This window comes from Pipistrellus kuhlii, unplaced genomic scaffold (assembly GCF_014108245.1).
Source record: "Pipistrellus kuhlii isolate mPipKuh1 unplaced genomic scaffold, mPipKuh1.p scaffold_m20_p_40, whole genome shotgun sequence".
NCBI lineage: Eukaryota > Metazoa > Chordata > Mammalia > Chiroptera > Vespertilionidae > Pipistrellus > Pipistrellus kuhlii.
In genome coordinates, this window is record NW_023425541.1 from 2,492,855 (window position 1) to 2,510,319 (window position 17,465).

Genomic DNA, 17,465 nt, shown 5'->3' on the forward strand with positions numbered 1-17,465 from the left:
AAGTGCCTGGCTGGCAAGAGGGGAAAGGAATCCCCCAACTGCACTGAACCTCAGTTCTGACTGCATTGAACCCCAGTTCCAGCCCAAACCCTGTGGACCCAGGCTCGTACGGGTGGAGTCTGGACTGTAGAGAAAGGCACCTGGAGACTCAGAGACTGGGAGATTCAGGAGAGCCGGGAGACACAGAAGGCAGGCTCTAGAGGCACACACACATGCGTTAAGTGCACACAGAGAGGTCTGACTGTGGAGGTTGCCACAGCCCCTCCGTAGCGGAAGGAGTCAGAAGCTCCTGACTGCACTGAATCCCAGTTCCAACTACACTGAAACCCAGTTCCAGGTGAGCCCCTGTGGGACCCACACTCTTACAGGGGGAACCTGGACTCTTAGGCAGAAACTCAGGGGATCCATGGAAGGCAGAGGTCTGAGGCGCATGCACAAGGGCAGGGCTGATGGGTAGCCAAGACTGTCAGCTCAGCCCTGAGACTCTGCCTTATCCAAGCTGAGCACAAAAACTTTTGCAATTTTGCAAGTCTGGTCCTATAAAACTGTTTCCAATACAGAAGGTATCTCAGCATAGACACAGCTGATACTCACATCCAATTGGCCTGGAGGTCAATTCCTCCCAGTGATACCAACAACAATCAAGACTTAACTATTGTACAACAAGGCTGTACACACAGTCCACAAAGGGGTGCACTAAGAGTGTCCACCTCAGGTAACTGGGAGGCTGACCCACTGGGCCATATAAGACACCAAGCACACAAAGCCACCCTACCAACTCAAGGAAGTAGCGAAAAAGAGGAGACAAGGAAACAGATCACAAATGAAAGAAATGGAGGAGAACAAAAGACTGGATATAGAGTTCAAAACCACGGTTATAAGGTTTTTCAAGAATTTCCTAGAAAAGACCAATAAATTTAAGGAGACCCTCGAGGATATGAAAAAAAAGACCAACTAGAAATTAAACATACACTGACTGAAATAAAAAATATACAGAGACCCAATAGCAGACTAGAGGAATGCAAGAATCAAGTCAAAGATTTGAAATACAAAGAGACAAAGGGCACTCCTCCAGAGAAGCAAAAAGAGAAGATAATCCAGAAAGTTGAAGATAGTGTAAGAAGCCTCTGGGACAACTTCAAGCATTCCAACATCAGAATTATGGGGGTGCCAGAAGAAGACAGAGAGCAAGATACTAAAAACCTATTTGAAGAAATAATGAGCAAAAACTTCCCCCAGCTGGTGAAAGAAATAGACTTACAAGTCCAGGAAGCACACGGAACCCCAAACAAAAGGAATCCAAAGAGGATCACACCAAGACACATCATCATTAAAATGCCAAGGGCAAAAGACAAAGAGAGAATCTTACAAACAGCAAGAGAAAAAGTTAATTACCTACAAGGGAGCACCCATAAGACTGTCAGCTGATTTCTCAACAGAAACTATGCAGGCCAGATGGAAGTGGCAAGAAATATTCAAAGTGTTGAATAGCAAGAACCTACAACCAAGATTACTCTACCCAGCAAAGTTATCATTCAGAATTGAAGGTCAGATAAAGAGCTTCACAGATAAGAAAAAGCTAAAGGAGTTCATCACCACCAAACCAGTATTACATGAAATGCTGAAAGGTATTCTTTAAGAAGAGGAAGAAGAAGAAGAAAGTAAAGATAAAAATTATGATCAACAAATACATACCTACCAACAAGTGAATCTAAAAATCAAGTGAATTAAAAATCTGAGGAACAGAATAAACTGGTGAATAGAATCGGGGGCAAGGAAAGGGAATGTATTGATAATTATCAGGGGAAAGGGGTGTGGGGGGTACAGGAAGAGACTGGACTAAAATCATACACCTATGGATGAGGACAAAGGAGGGGGAGATAAGGCCAGAGGGTGGGGTGAGAACTGGGTAGAGGGAAGGAGAAACAATTGTAATAATCTGAGCAATAAATATTTATTAAATTTAAAAGAATAAGTATTTTCTCTTTTTAAAAAAATATTTTTATTGATTTCAGAGAGGAAGTGAGAGGGAGCAAGAGATGGAAACACCAGTGATGACTTCTGTACACTCCCTACTGGGGATCAAGCCTACAACCCAGACATGTGCTCTGACCAAGAATCAAACTGTGACTTCCTGGTTCATAGGATGCTGCTCAACTACTGAAGCACACCAGCTGGGCAAGAAAGTACTTTTCTTTTCCAGTTCTGTATCTGCCCATGGTGGAGAGCAAGAAATCTAGGAGAACAGGAAACATAAGGTAACTCCTGTCCTTTGATCAAGTAGGATCAAAATATTAGATTTCCATTTCTAGAGCAGTAAGTACTTGAGATGAACCTCAGGAAAGAAGAAGTAAAGTTCCATTGGTCAGTAAGTTTGGTAGATATCACATATAGAAACCCTTCCTCTTAGAAAGTCACCATGGATATTATGAAGTTAAAGGCTCTAAAGTAGGGGTGTCGAACTCAATCAGAGAAGGGGCCAAAATCTAAAATCCAGCCTAAATCGTGGGCCGAATGGTTTACTGAACAGTCATAAACTGTCATTGTGATGGAAACGCAGCGGAGTGCAGTGATGACAGCGCGGTGTGGGCCACATTGCAAGGCCTGGCGGGACGGATTTGGCCCACGGGCCTTGTGTTTGACACATGTGCTCTAAAGAATTCTTCTTATTGCTTAACCCAATCCTTTAAAAACTTAGTAATACCAATTACCATCCTGGAATGTGTGTTTTGAGAGAGTGTATTAGAGAAATGAATAAAGACCAAAAAAAAACTTATAAATAAAGACAAAAAACTTAGATCAAATCCTCAAAGAACCATTGCTATCTTCTGGAAAGGAATCTTGCAAGTCTGAATGAGTAAAAAGAAATGTTTTATTAACATTGTAGGTAAAGGACTATTGGTAGTAAAGAGAATGAGGCTTACAATGAGCAGTGAGTTAAATATTAATGAAATACACAAATTGACCAGGTGCCAGCAGCATGATGTCTTCTGAGAGAGCATGAGTTGATTTTTCTCTTGAGTTTTCCAAGTACATTTGATTTCTTCTTTCCAACTGTAGATATAAGAGTATGGGTATGGCCTCAAATTGTGGTACAAATTTTACAGTAATAACCAGCCAGCCCCAGAAAAGATTTCATCTCTCTACTTCTCTTGAAGAGTTGTCATATTTTAATAATTTACAGTTTAATTCAGGAGAAATAATTTGTCTTCTTCGTTCTTTGTGACCTAAATACATAAGCTCTTGCAATCAAATACATAAGAGTGCCCTCATAGACAGACTCGGTTTTTGGTTGCACTTTCTTTTAGTGACAAACCACAACTCAGCTCATACTGGGAATATTAGCTCTGTAGGTTTCAGCAAGTCACCATTCAAGTGGGTTATTCTTACATCTATGGAAAGAGGTAAAGGCACCTAGGGAACTCAAAGGGAAAGAGGAATATAAACACATGTGAACAGATCTTGGTTACAAAAGTTGAGATTAGCCTCTTTAGATAATGCCATTGGCTAATATCCTTTGTATGTATAGATTCAGGTTGGCAGGAAATCAAGTATTTTTCATTATCTTTCTGAGTGTCTCATCCTCCCAAAATTCTTTTAGGCATTTGATATTGTTGCTTGCTTTCTTTTTCTAAGTATGTTTTCATTTATTTTAGAGAGTGAAAAGGAGAGGGAGAGAGAGAAATATCAAACACCTGCCTCCTCCATTCCCTTTGCTTGATTTCTTAATATTTTTCTTTTGTTCAAAGAGATTAAAAAAAAAACTTATATAAGTCCTTCTTTTTTGAAACTCTCTTATCCCTTGGTACAATGCTATCTCCTCCCTATCCATCACTGTGGTCATCTCTCAGTGATCAATTATTAGCCTTCAGCTTCTCACACTCAAGGGTTCATTCTTTATCATGATCTTGACTATCACTACTAAGCAGCACCAAATCAAAATCTAGAATTCTGATTCCTTGTCCAGCTACACTAAAGTTGAGAACTGGTGAAAGGAGGTTTCTATGCACAGGCACTATAAGTAATGTTTATTTATTTTATTATTCCATTAACACTTCACAACAGCCCTGCCAAAGACCTATTACTATCCCCAATTTACCAATGAGAAAACTGAATCCCAGAGAGATTAAGAAACTGAACATCAATGATTCAAAGCCAAGTCTGGTTGTCTGACTACAATTGCTTATTATCTCTACTACTCATCACTTCCTTCACCAAAATGCTAGCTTTCATCCCATCAATGAAGGAGAACAGTCTCAGGTGAAGCATTTAGCCTAACTACCCTGTTTCCCCAAAAATAAGACAGTGTCTTATATTAATTTTTGCTCCCAAAGATGTGCTAGGTCTTATTTTCAGGGGATGTCTTATTTTTCCATGAAGAAGAATACGGAACACATTTATTGTTAAATGAAAATAAAGGAAATTTATTACCTGTATATGGTACGGTAATACGATAGTTGTCAACACAAATCAGACAAACTGTGAATCCTATAGTATCAAGAATTTACTCATTTATTCAATGACAATCATGTCATCATCTTCTGGAACATCATCATAACAATCCAATTCCTGAATTTCCTGGTGAATTTCTTGTGACTCCATTTCTTTCAGAATCAGTGGACCAAATCTCTCATGTTTAGCCTAGGGGGGTCCTTATTTTCGGGGGGATGCCTTATATTTCACTCAGAAGGAAACCTGTAAGTAGGTCTTATTTTCGGGAAAACATGGTAGTTAGGGATTGTAGGATTAAAAAGTAGAAAATGTGCCGAAACCGGTTTGGCTCAGTGGTGGAGCTTCGGTCTGTGGACTGAAGGGTCCCGGGTTCAATTCCCGTCAGGGGCATGTGCCTTGGTTGCGGGCACATCCCCAGTAGGGGGTGGGCAGGAGGCAGCTGATCGATATTTCCAACTCTCTATCCCTCTCTCTTCGTCTCTGTAAAAAAATCAATAAAATATATTTAAAAAATAAATAAGTAAAAAGTAGAAAATGTGGGGAAAGTGAAAGTTCAGGTGTACCACCTTCTCCTATTCTTCACTTCAGATCTAGCCTTACCGATGGACCAAGTAGTGAATAGCCATGTAGTGGGATGTGAGAGATCCTGAACAGTTCCTACTTTTCTTCAAATACAATGCCCTCCCTACTCCCACTGTTACTAAAGATGCACTTAGGGTTCCTGCGGCCCTTTAACATGGGAATATACCCGAGAAGAAACATTAAACTGAATTATTGACATGTAATCATTCAACAAATATTTATTAAGCATCATTTATTAAGCAAATGAGATGATATAATAACAACTACTTATATTTGCTTAAATCTCTAAATTTGCAGAGATGGCCACAATTTGAAATACTTAAAGCTGACATGATCCTCATTTTACAGATGATCAAATTGTGGCTCAGAGAGTCTGAGCGACTCGTCCCAGTCACACACACGAGTCCCACTTCATAACCAGGGCTCAAACTTGGGTCTTCTGACTTTCCGTCCTATGCTCTTTTCTTTCTATCACAGTAAATCAAGGTGTTTACAGGTGGGAACCCAAACAGACATGCATCAAGAGTTAAATTGCTATTTAACATGATAATAGTATAAATAACTAAAGACCCGGTGCACCACATTCATGCACTCTGGTGTGGGGGTCCCTCAGGCCAGCCTGTGCCCTTTCGCAGCCTGGGAGCCCTTGGGGAATGTCCGACTCCCACCACTTCTGCTGCAATCACCAGTCATCATCCCAGCTTTGGGCTGAGCAGCGCTCTCCCTGTGGGAGTACACTGACCACCAGGGGGCAGTTCCTGCATTGAACGTCTGCCCCTGGTGGTCAGTGTGCATCCTAGTTACCGGTCATTCCACAATTCAATCAATTTGCATATTACCCTTTTATTATATAAGATAGCAAAAGATAGACCCCTCACCAGGATCCGTCACAGACATCTCTCCCCAAAGAAGAAGAAGAAGAAGAAGAAAAAAAAAAAAAAAAGATAGCAAAAGACAATAAAAGTGACAAATGACTTATAGATATAATAACCATAGGAGTGACTAGAAAGTTCACTGGGTGAGATTCTGCAGAGAAGGTCTCAAAGAGGAAGTGGCCTTGGTAACGAAGTAGAAAAAAAGACAGTGGGAGAAGGAAAGGAAGGCATTCTAGTGTGGGGAGGCATAAAGGTAAAGCATTCTAGTCTAGGAAGAATAAAGGTACAGAGGTAGGAAAGTGCAAGTTTTATTTGGAGAAAGAATGAGGAGATCAAATGAGTGGAAGAAAATAAATTTGTATTTGGGAAGAATGGAAAATAAGATTGAAAAAAGCCCTCTTGAATTTCTGACTAAAGAATTTCAATTTGTCTTGTAGACATAGGTGAACCATGAAAGACTATTGAGTAATAGAGTGAAAGCAGTGTTTGGGCCAATTCATCTGGCATTATGCATTGTATATGATGCAATCTTGTGAGAAGAGACTGGAGGTGAGTAAGATCAATTAGGAGGCTGAGACTGTCAGTCAAGGATAAAGTGACAAGAGCCAATATTAGAATGATAGCGCTGAGATAATAAAATTGTAATTGACATGATGAAGAAAGAAATTCCAGAATCTCATGGAACAGGGAGAACAGATTAAGTTGCCTGAAAGTTTTCAAGCTTATGGAAGGATCTCTGGGAATCAGGAAACCTGAAACTTAGTCCCTGCTCTGCCACTAATTTGATAAGTCACTGGCAAGTCATATCTATGGGCCTGTTTTGTCCTCTTTAAAATGAGGGAGTGCTCAGGCCCTGAAAGATTTTTACAGTATTCAAGGATTATGAGTCAATTAAGTTGTATTCCTGTGTGTGTATATATATATATATTTTTTTTTTCTCCAAAAAAAAAAAATCAAGGATCTGATAGGGGGTGGGGTTAAATAATCCCCAAATGCTATTACTATGACAGAGCTTGTAATTTTGTCCACTTTAGGGAGTAAAGGATAAAGAGAATCCAGCAAAGAGAGAGGAAGTAATGAGAGAGATAAAAGTAGAAGTAGATAAATTTTAAACCAGGGGGATAAAATAAGAAACTAAAATTAAAAGTACTACAATAAATGGAAGAAATTATATATCTCAAATATGATAAGGGTTAATATGTATGTTAAAGAATATATTTAGATACACAAGAATACCACTAAAATGCCCATTGAAGAAGGATGTGAACAAATAGTTAACACAAGAGGAAATGCAAATGGTAAACACATGGGAAAGTGTTCAATCCCATGAGTAGCCAAAGCAGTGAAATTAACAAATTAATGTTTAAATCACTCCAAAAGATTTATTATCAAGTCCAATGCTAGAGCTGTAAGAAAACTGGAAAAACTCATGTATCATTGTGGTGTTGCAGATTTGTGCAGTCCTTTTGAAAATGTTCATGTTCTTGGATCTGGCAGTTCCACTCCTGGGAACTTGTCCTAGGAATAGAATTACAAAGAAGAAAAAAGCCATATGCATTAAGATATTCAAAGCACAGAAAAATTGAGAGTCACCTAAATGTCCAATAATAGGGGAATAGTCTAATAAAGTATAATCTACTGATAGGTACAATTTTATGCAGTCATTGAAAATGATGAACAGGAAAGACTGCAGCATAAAGAGACTATTTACAATAAAATATTTTTGCAGAATTTCAAAAAATATGTCCACTATGATTATACTTATATAAAATATGTATGTATTATACAAACTGAAAAAGCATGGACATGAAAAAATGAAAGCAATTGTTGAGAGCTTCAAAATACAGGTGATTATTTTCTTTAAAAATTTCCTTTGATGTTGTCATAGTGGAATTTTTAGTGCTGTTTTTATGCAGGAAGAGATTAACCAGAGAATTTACATGTGCATAACCCATGGATTCAGACAATAGTGCGGTGAAGGCCTGGGGGGGGGGGGAGGGAGTGAGGTGGAGGGAATCAATAGGAGGGAAAAGAGGACATCTGTAATACTTTCAGCAATAAAGATAAATTTTAAAAATAAAATACACAAAAAAATTTAAAGGGAATATGCAAAAGGACATCATAGAGAAGTCAAAAACAATAATGGTAGAAAAAAAGATCATTAAAGATCTTATAAGGTAATTTGTGTTCTAGATACAAAAAAAAAAAGTATAGAAAGGAAACCAAATTAAGAGAGTTAAGAGGTGACTTTGTGGTGAGGAAACAAGCTTTATGGTACTCTTTCTAGAAATGACAGTGAAATGAATAAGATAAATAGAATGATAGCTAGAAGAGACGGCAGAATTAAGATGTCAGTGGTAATGCTTTATTTTCATTTGGTTGCCTTTTGGTGTGTGTGTGTTTGTGTATTTTAAGACAGAACAAAATTAGTTATGGAAGAAATGAAAAATGATGAAGAAAGATATACACAAAAGAAAAAAACAAGAGGCCATCTCTTATTCTGAGACTTCAGGGAAGAAAGGGAGAAAGATGGGATGGATATAGAACTAGAGTTATCCTAAATGAAGCAGAAAGAAGTTGAGGTATTAGTTTCTCAATTCTAGGAAGCCTCAAGAAACAGAACCAATGGCCCAGGAGGCAAGTAAATCTTAAGAGATCATAGGGTAGGATGAAATTGGTGTCTTGAGAAAGTGGGAAAGATAGGAAACAATCTCTCTGGAATGTTCATTAGGAACTCAGCAGACTAAAAAGGATGGAGGTTTAGATGAAATTCCAAGACAAAAAGTTTTAGTGGGTTAAGCCATACTTGTGTTCTGGCTTCATATGCAGTATCCTACAGTCTAGGAGAGAGGAGAAGGTTGGCACACGGTGAAAATCAAGATATTTAACTAAGGTTGGAGTAAGAGGAAAGGTAGTCTTAAACTAGCAGACCACAAAGTCTGGGGATTTAGTCTCAATTAAGCATATGGGAGTTAAATGAAATGGTGAAATGGAGGAGGCTGGGTCTGTTATAATGGAAAGAGCAGCTTTCATGGGTGGAGATTGTGGGTAGGAGAGGTAATGGACAAGGAGGCTGTGGTCATAGGGATAAAAGGAAGTGAGTACAGATGAGGAGCAGGTTGTGTAACAGTTTAGGCAGTGGCTATGAGACTGGGAGACTAGTAAGAAGGCCAGTTCATTTACTCCTAAAAGAAAGGGTCTCAGGTAGCAGCAGGGTCCTGGATATCTAGGGAGGAAAAGAGCACACTTAAAAGGAATGGAAAAGGGAACTCGGGGGCATTGAAGTCATTTTATTTCTCCAGACCAGTCCCAACCTTCCTTTCCAGAGAGAACTAGTAAGACTGAGTAAGCTAATAGATAAGTGAAGATCAGAGGCAGGTCAGCAAGGGTGGGGCAAAAGAAAAGGAAAGCTGAAGACTCAGGAGACCAATGGGCTGGAAGGCCATTTCAGAAGGGGTTTCCTAGAAATGTGATTCCACCCTTCTCATGAAAGCCTGCCCAGAAACTCTTACTTCCCAATGCTTGGGAATTAGCTCCCCAAGTTCCATAACCTCCCCCCGCCCCATATCCATAAGCCCTTAAGCACTAAGACGCAGCTGGGAGAGGGTGGGTGACTAAATGGGAGACTCTGAGGGGGAGCTGTCCTGGTCCAGTGCCCTTCTCTGGCCTCAAAACACTAAATCCTGATCTGAAATAACTGGTGACAGGTTTATTTTTTATCTAGGGCAGGAGCTAGAGAAATGGAAGAAACCAGTGAACACTGACGTCAATCCCTGTCACCACCCCCAACCTCTGCACAAACCTGCTCTACCCTTGATGCTGGAACTTACAGCCATAGACATGAAAGATCTTCCCTCCCATTCTGAGCCATTCCCCTCCTCCTTTCATTACATACAGAAGTGTCAAATATGCTCTCAGCAAACTTCATAAAGGAGGTCCTGTCACATTCCTGTTCCAAAGTCTTTTATCAGATTGGGCCCTGCCCTCGAAGCTCTTCAAAATTCCCAGCCCATGGTAAGACTCAGGGTTCCCTCTCTACCTACAGCTACACACCAGTTCAACAGTGCCATGCCTCCAGCTGCATGTGGAGACCCTGCAGGCTGTCTTGGATTGTGCCCTATTTCAGCATCTAAGTAGGCCAGACTATCTTGTCCTCACAGGGAAACCAGGAAGTGGTTATGGGAGCTACATATGTCAGATCCTTGGCATTTGTGACATGCTAGTGCCCCTACCTCCTGGTTCTGGCTGTCACTGTCAGATAAATCAGGCCAACCCTGAGATTACTCCAGCTTCTCCACTCTTCCACTTGAATGCTCTGGTCTGACTGGAGTAAAGCATGCTATACAAGGATGTGGGAGAAAGGAAAGCTGGGGAAGGGTTCCAGGAAGTCTCCTAGGATCAAGAAACAGGACCAATGGCCCAAGGAAACTTAGAGGAAGATGTAGAGGAGAAAGAGTGGCTGCTACTGCCTTTGGCTAAAAAGTAGAGGACAACTGAAGGATTTATGAGAGATGGGGATCACACATGATTTTCCTGGCTCCCCCTAACCCTCAGAGGGAGGGTCTCTCACCAGAACCTGGGAATGAAGAGGAGGCAACAATTTGAGTTGTCACCATGAGGATCCCTCACCTCTGCCCTGCACTCACCCCCTTTTCTCTTCCTTCCAGGCTTCCAGTGCTACAATTTTTCTGCCCTAGGGGTAGCGCAGCCACTGTCCTGGAAGCTGTTGTCCTCCTGTAGCTGCTACTCTCAGGCAGGGACACTAGTGCCAGGGAGGAGGCAGCCCTGGGGGGCTGGGAGGTACCACCACTACAGAGCCTCCAGAGCTGCCTACGATACTTGTCCCCAGTGAGCAAGTAGAGCACAGGATCCAGGCAGCTATTGGCGCTGGCCAGAGGCCGGGTCACTTTGTATACCACATTGACAATGTTCAGCACCTGGCAATCAGCTTCCAACAGCCTTGCCATGTAATAAATGGTGCGGGTGATGTGGAAAGGCACAAAGCATACAGCAAAGACAGTCAGAACCACTGCAATGGTGCGGAGAGAACGCAGACGAGAAGATGACTGGGCAGCCCCTGGCAAAGGCCGATACAGGCGCCGGGCCATGAGCCCATAGCAGACAAGAGTGACCACGCAGGGTATGCCAAAGAGCAGCACCATGATTATTGAGCTGAAGTGGACATAATGGTCAAACTCCTCAGGCCGAGTGGTGTCATGGCACAGGATGGTATCCCCCCTGGAGCTGGTTGTGACAAAGAACAGATTGGGTACAAGACAGCTGGCTACAACCAACCAAACTGCCAGGCAGAGAAGGCCTGCAAGTCTTGGGCGGCCCCAACGTATTGCTCTCAGGGGGTGGCAGATTCCAAGGTAGCGGTGCACACTGATGCAGGTGAGGAAAAGGACACTGCAGTAGAGGTTCCAGTAGAAGAGGAAGCGGATGAACTTGCAGAGCTCAGTGCCAAAGGGCCAGTGGTTTCTGGCTGCATAATAGTAGACGAGGGTGGGCAGTGACAGCACATACAAAGTGTCTGACAAAGCCAAGTGGAACATGTAGGTGGTCGTTGCATCCCAGGGTCGGAGGTGAAAGAGGAAGAGCCAGAGAGTTGGAGCATTGAGGACTAGACCCAGCACGAAGACAATTGCGTAGCTCACAGGCAGCAGGATGAACTTGAACTCTTCATCAAACCAGCAGTCCAGCTCCACCTCACTGTTGCCAGGATCTGAGTTGGGCCCTGGGGTTGTGAGCAGTGAGGATTCTGCACTGGCCATGGTCCCTCCTAGAGGTGAAAAAGGCAGAAGTGAGGGTACTGGACTTCCCTGTCCCTCCTACCCCCAGTCCTGATCAGGGGGGTGGGGTGGGGGGAGAACAGGGAGGGCAATGGTTGAAGCATTAGTAGGAGCTGAGCTGAGAGGAGTAAATCTGGGTGTAACCCAGGCCAGCTGTGCCCCTGGCCAAATTCCCTTGGTTCAGCCAGGGGAGTGGTGAGTAGCAGGCAGTGCTGGGAAGACAGTCAGTATTTTATTTTTTTTTTTGGTTATTCTTATTCTAGGGCTGACTCTGTCTTCCAGATCTTGGCTAGCTGAAGGGAGTAGAGGCCTACTAGGACTCTCTAACGTGAGAAGATGCCCAACCTCTCAAATTACCTCCTAGCTATCACAGCAGCTGTGTCCCTGTGAAGAGAACATCTCTCCTTTAGGGAACTTCACCTCTCCTCTCACCCTGCTCCCAGAATCTTTGTACTACAGTTACTTCTGATGCCTGCTCCAGCCCAGGAACCCCATCACCACTCTTACCCAAGAAATTTGGCAGGTCTCCTACCTTGTCCCCTTGAAGCTGAGCCCAGCTGACTCTGTCACCCTCCTCCTCAGCAGGCAGAGGGCCTATTCCTGGGGGCGGGGTTGGGGTGGGGCCTGTCCCTCTTCCTGTCCTGGGCGGCTGTCAGAGCCAGAAGGGCCCATCAAGATTATCTAGTCCAACCCACTCATTGTATAGATTGCAAAAGAGGCCCAGCGAGATTACTATTTAACAGCTTCTAAATGACTGTGGGAGAGAGTACACAAGGAAACGTCTAAGTTAACAGATAAAGAGCCAGGCTACTTGAGTTAAATAAAACTACAAGATGATCATAAAATCTGTGTGAGAAGGAACAGGAGAAATAAATGTTAACATGGGCAACTACAAGATAACACACTGAAAGATTTTATAAAATCTAAGCTTCTCATATAAATCTTAACTCCATGTACATATGATTATAGCAAATGCTTATGTAGCACCTTCTCTGTGCAAGGCACTAAGTGCTTTACACTTATTAATGGCCCCCAGGATCTCTATTGAAGTGGGTAATATTATTGTTCCTATTTTGCTGATGAGAAAACTAAGGCACAGAGAGTTTAAGTATTTTGTTAATTAGTGATAGAACTAAGATTTGAACCCAAGCAGGCCTTCCCTTGAACCAAGCTCTAGCATCCATGTACTTAATTACTATGCTTAGTCACTTCTCTAAGTCACTGGCCATAAACCACTGATGGATAAGCAAATATATCCTGAGAGATAACTATGTACTTGGCCCAACTCTAGTAAACAGAACAGACAAAAACTCCTACTTTAATGAAGCTTACACACTAGCGGAAGAGAAAAGATAAAATTAACAAAGTAAAAATAGATTTTGATCATTATTATAGAGAAAAAATAAAGGAGGAAAGGGGAATGCTGAAGGAAGAGAGGATTGCTGTTTTAAATATTAAGGTGACTTTTGAATAAAAAGTTGTGAGGAAGAGGAAACATAGAAATGAGGACAGAGACTTTGGCAGGGGCCAGATCTAGAAGGTCCTTGGAAGCCATTGTGAGGACTTCTTGGCATTTACTTTCAGTGAATAGGAAGCCATGTAGGGCTTAGAAGAGAAAACTGATGTACACTTCAGAAGAATCACTGGCTAGCTCCAGGTTGAGAATAGATTGCAGGGCTGGGGACACAGGAAGCAGAATAATTCCAAGGCTGTTTCCAATAGAGATGATGGTGGACCAGGCTGGTGAAAGTGGTGTGAAGTGGTCAGATTATGGCGAGATTTTCAAAGTAGATACCAGATTTCCTGATGTGGGGTGTGTGAAAAAAGGGATGATGAGTCAAGAATGACTACAAGATTTCTGGCCTGAGCAACTGGAAGAATGAGTTAATGTTGACAGAGATGGAGTTATTGACGACTATAAGAGGAAGGATCGGGAGTTCAATGTTCAGCCTGTCAATATTTCAAGATGTTTATTACTTTATGTCAGAGGAGATGGCCAGGAGGCAGTTTTCTCTTCTCCACGTATGCTAGCCAACTCCCTTACAGATTCCATCCCTTTCTACACATCAACTCATCTCTCTCTATCACTACAGGCAATACTGGTCTAAATATAGCAGATAAAGCCTAAATGTTTGAGAGTCATGTGTCCAGGAATGCCTAATTGTCAGGAGTTCTGGACCCCAGGGCTCTTGGGGCTATCTACAGTTTTAGTGATTATGGAGGTCTTAAGCACAGGAGGCAAGCTCTGGGCCTGTAGGCCTTTGAGGATAAAGTGGGTAGTGCTTGGGGAAAGGGAGCAGGCTAGAGCAGGATCTACTCTGAAGGGAACTGGCAAACAATGGGGACTCTGAACCTGATCTTCAAGTCCTAAGAATGCTGCCCAGCTGGATCCTACAAGTGAGAGGAGGAGGCAGGCCTACAAGAGAGACTCTAGAATATAGAATTCAGAACTCCTGGAAGGCCCGAAAACCTGGATGGGGGAAATGTGGAGTTCTTTGCTCTGTGTCACAGTATGGGGCAAATAAAAGGTAGGCATGGAGGAAGCAGTTATAGCCTGAGTCCTGAACAGCTGACAGCTTTGATACATAGAAGATGGTGATACTGCATCAGGTGTTTGGAGCCAGATGGAGTTGAATTCAAATTCTTGTTCTTCCTTGTTTGAGTTGTGTGACCCTGAACACCACTTTTAACTCAGTGTCCTCACCAGTGAAATGGGGATAATAATACCAACCATTTAGGGTTTCCTGAATATTGAATTGGTTAATAGGTGTGAAAGCACTTTGTAAACCATAAAATGCTGCTTAATCCATAAAGTATTTTGTATCATTACTTTGCTCCCAGGGATGGAGGTGGCCACTTCAGTGGACAAGTGTGATTTGAGGCATGGCATAGACCCAAAGGGTCAGTCCAATATCAGCTACACTAGGAAAGCCCTAGACTAAGCCAGCTCCTGGTTCCCACTGCTTCAAGCTGGCTTAACTCTGCTAGGTTTCTACTGGAAACAGCTACAGCTGCCACTGCTGCCGCCACTACCATCCAGTGGCTACTTCAGGAAAAGATCTCTTCCAAAGTTCCCCAATCAGCTTCTGCTAAAGCTACAGAGGCCAGAAGAAATTATTTGTGCCTTATGCAATGCTGATGTCCAGACTTGCTCTCTTCTACAAAGCTCTTCCTCACTTTTGTAACTGTGATTTAGGGATTACTCTGGTTCTCCTGTTCCTGTGGATATTCTTTCAGACTCCTTCCCTGGTTCCTTATTGTCCTCCTTTCCCCAAGTGGGACCCTTCCCCAAGGCTTATTCCGAAAGCCTCCACTCCCCTTTTCTAATCTCCTCCCCCTCTTCTCTCTTCCCCTTTTGCCACGCCCTCTCATCTATCTCCCCCTCTCAACATCCACTCTCAAGATTTAACTTAGAAGTTATGAATAATTATATTGACATATGAGGCACCAACATACAGATCTCTCTATAATCAAAATTAATCTCATATTCGTATTATATTTTACTAGAGGCCTGGCACATGAAAATTCATGCACTGGAGGGGGGATTCCTCAGCCCAGCCTGCCCCCTCTCATAGTCCAGGAGCCCTCAGGGACAGGTGGCGACCAGGCGATCAGGGGAAGGCAACGCCCCATCACACATCTGCTGACATGCCTTTGCCAGCCCTGGTTACCTGAACCTTGGATTGGCTCTGGGCGACTGGGCAGCCACCATCGGAGGCTTGCCTGTATCTTGGGCCAGCCCTGGGTGGCTGGCGGGCTGGGGTACTGGGCGCTGCCATCTTGTGACTGTGGGAGCCACCATCTTTGAGGGTGTGGCAGTCAATTAGCATATTCCCTCTTTATTAAATAAGATTTCTACTGAAATTATGAAACTTACCATAAACTACCTAGAATTATACCCACTAGTGTTTTTGTTCATTTCTTCCCACACCAGACCCAGAGCTCCTTGAGGACAAACAACTGGTTTTACCTCTGTCTTTTCCAAAGTCTTTCAAGCATTTTCCAGGTATTTCCCTCCAAATTTATATATCTTGTGGTTCAAAAATGTTCCTTCTAGCTTACAGATAACAAAACAGATATCTTTCACATATTAGGTGTTCAATTAAGTGTCTGTTAAGTGAATGAATGACTCACTAATAGTTTGTTGAATTGAATGATTCCCATATATTGTTTGTTGTGGGACATATCCACTTGGCTATCTCATTGATATCTAGAATTTAGTATATCAGGCAAAGTGTATTACCTTTTTTCCCCTTACTAAGATAAATAAGTGTATAAATACTATTATTGTTGGTATCCTTCCATTCTCCTACTCTCTAGTCTTTTCCAGTCCTTCCCTCTTTGCCCCTCAAATTCTCTGCAATAGTTGCTATTTCCTTGGGGCATAAAGAAGGGAAAGGCATGATTTCTAATCTCTTTTTCTGAGGTGGAGGCAGGGGCAGGGCTTGATGGGGGACCTCAAGGTGCACTCCCCGCCCTGGGCTGGGGGATCTCAGGCCGCATTCCCCCACCCCGGGGCTGGGGGACCTGAGCCTAGGCCCCTCAGCAGGTGGGGCTTGATGGGGGACCTCAGACCAAGGCCCCCACCCATCAGGGCTTAATGGAGGACCTCAGACCATGCTCCCTGCCCGGTGGGGCTAGACAGGGGATTTCAGACCATGTCCTCCACCCGGCAGAGCTTGACAGGGGCCCTCAAAAGCACACCCCTCACCCCGGCCCAAGCTGTGGGACTTCAGGTTGTGCCACCCACTCTGGCGCCAGGCCAAGGGACCTCAAGCAGCACCCCCTGCCCTGGCGCCAAACCAGGGGACCTAAGGGTGTGCTGGGGGTCCCAAGGCCGCACCCCCTGCCGGGTGCTGGTCCGGGGGACCTGAGGCTGTGCCTCCTGGCCAGGCAGGGTTTGACAGTGGACCTAAGGTTGCACCCCTCACCCAGCGGGGCCTTACGGGAACCTGAGGCTGCGCCCCCCAAACCTGCAGGGCTTGTCACGGGCCCTGAGGCTGTGCCCCCCCACAAGGGTGGGGCCAGCTGGGTCTGGATCTCACCCAATGGGGTGGGGTCAGCAGGGTCTGGGTCTCCTGTAATTTTGAGGTGCCGCAGGTAGGTGGGGACTTGACTCTGTTCCGTGGCATGCCTCAGACTCTGACAAGAGGAAGATGTTCATATACATTTTACTAATTTTCTCTCATCTCTGACACTTTTATTATAGAGAAAGGGCAAATAGCAATATTAAAATATATCCTCTAATTAATCCCTTTTTAATTGCACAAATTTCATGCACCAGGCCACTAGTATGATTGTATTAAAGTTAGTTTTGTTCCAGTGTCTTTTCTGTAGCTTTCTAAATCTTTATTCTTTCTCTCCAGCAAGGCTATTAACAACTTTAGGGTAGTGATCAGTACTGCTGTGTCCAGCAACTAGGACAGCATGGGAAGTCTCTCTTTCTACCATTTGATTCATCTGTCTCCTTTCCATTCTCCCTCACTGAGCCAATGCCCTGATCCAGAACCCACTTAAGTTTTCTGGTATGCCTTCCGTTGCAATAACAGAAAATTCAAACTCTTCTGGCTTTAAAATAAGGAAATGCATTATATTGCATCTAAGCCCAGGAGTGGGCAACTTTGGAGTTGGCTAGTTCAACACTGTTATAAAAAAAATTCTTCTTTCTTTCCATATTTCTGATCTGCAACCCTCAACATGTTGTTTAGTAACTCTCATGGTCACAAGGTGACTACTGCAGCTCAGGCATTACATCCAAACATGG

The 17,465-nt window shown here is 43.2% G+C and overlaps 1 protein-coding gene across 1 annotated transcript; it reads right to left on the reverse strand.

The window, feature by feature from the left end:
• Nucleotides 1-7,433: 7,433 nt before the first annotated feature.
• P2RY4 (pyrimidinergic receptor P2Y4) lies at nt 7,434-12,296 on the reverse strand. The gene is given in 3 exon segments (XM_036411561.2): nt 7,434-10,630; nt 10,633-11,691; nt 12,209-12,296. Coding segments are annotated over 2 exon segments (1,095 nt in total). The 5' UTR covers nt 11,684-11,691; nt 12,209-12,296; the 3' UTR covers nt 7,434-10,586.
• Between the last annotated feature and the right edge of the window lie 5,169 nt (nt 12,297-17,465).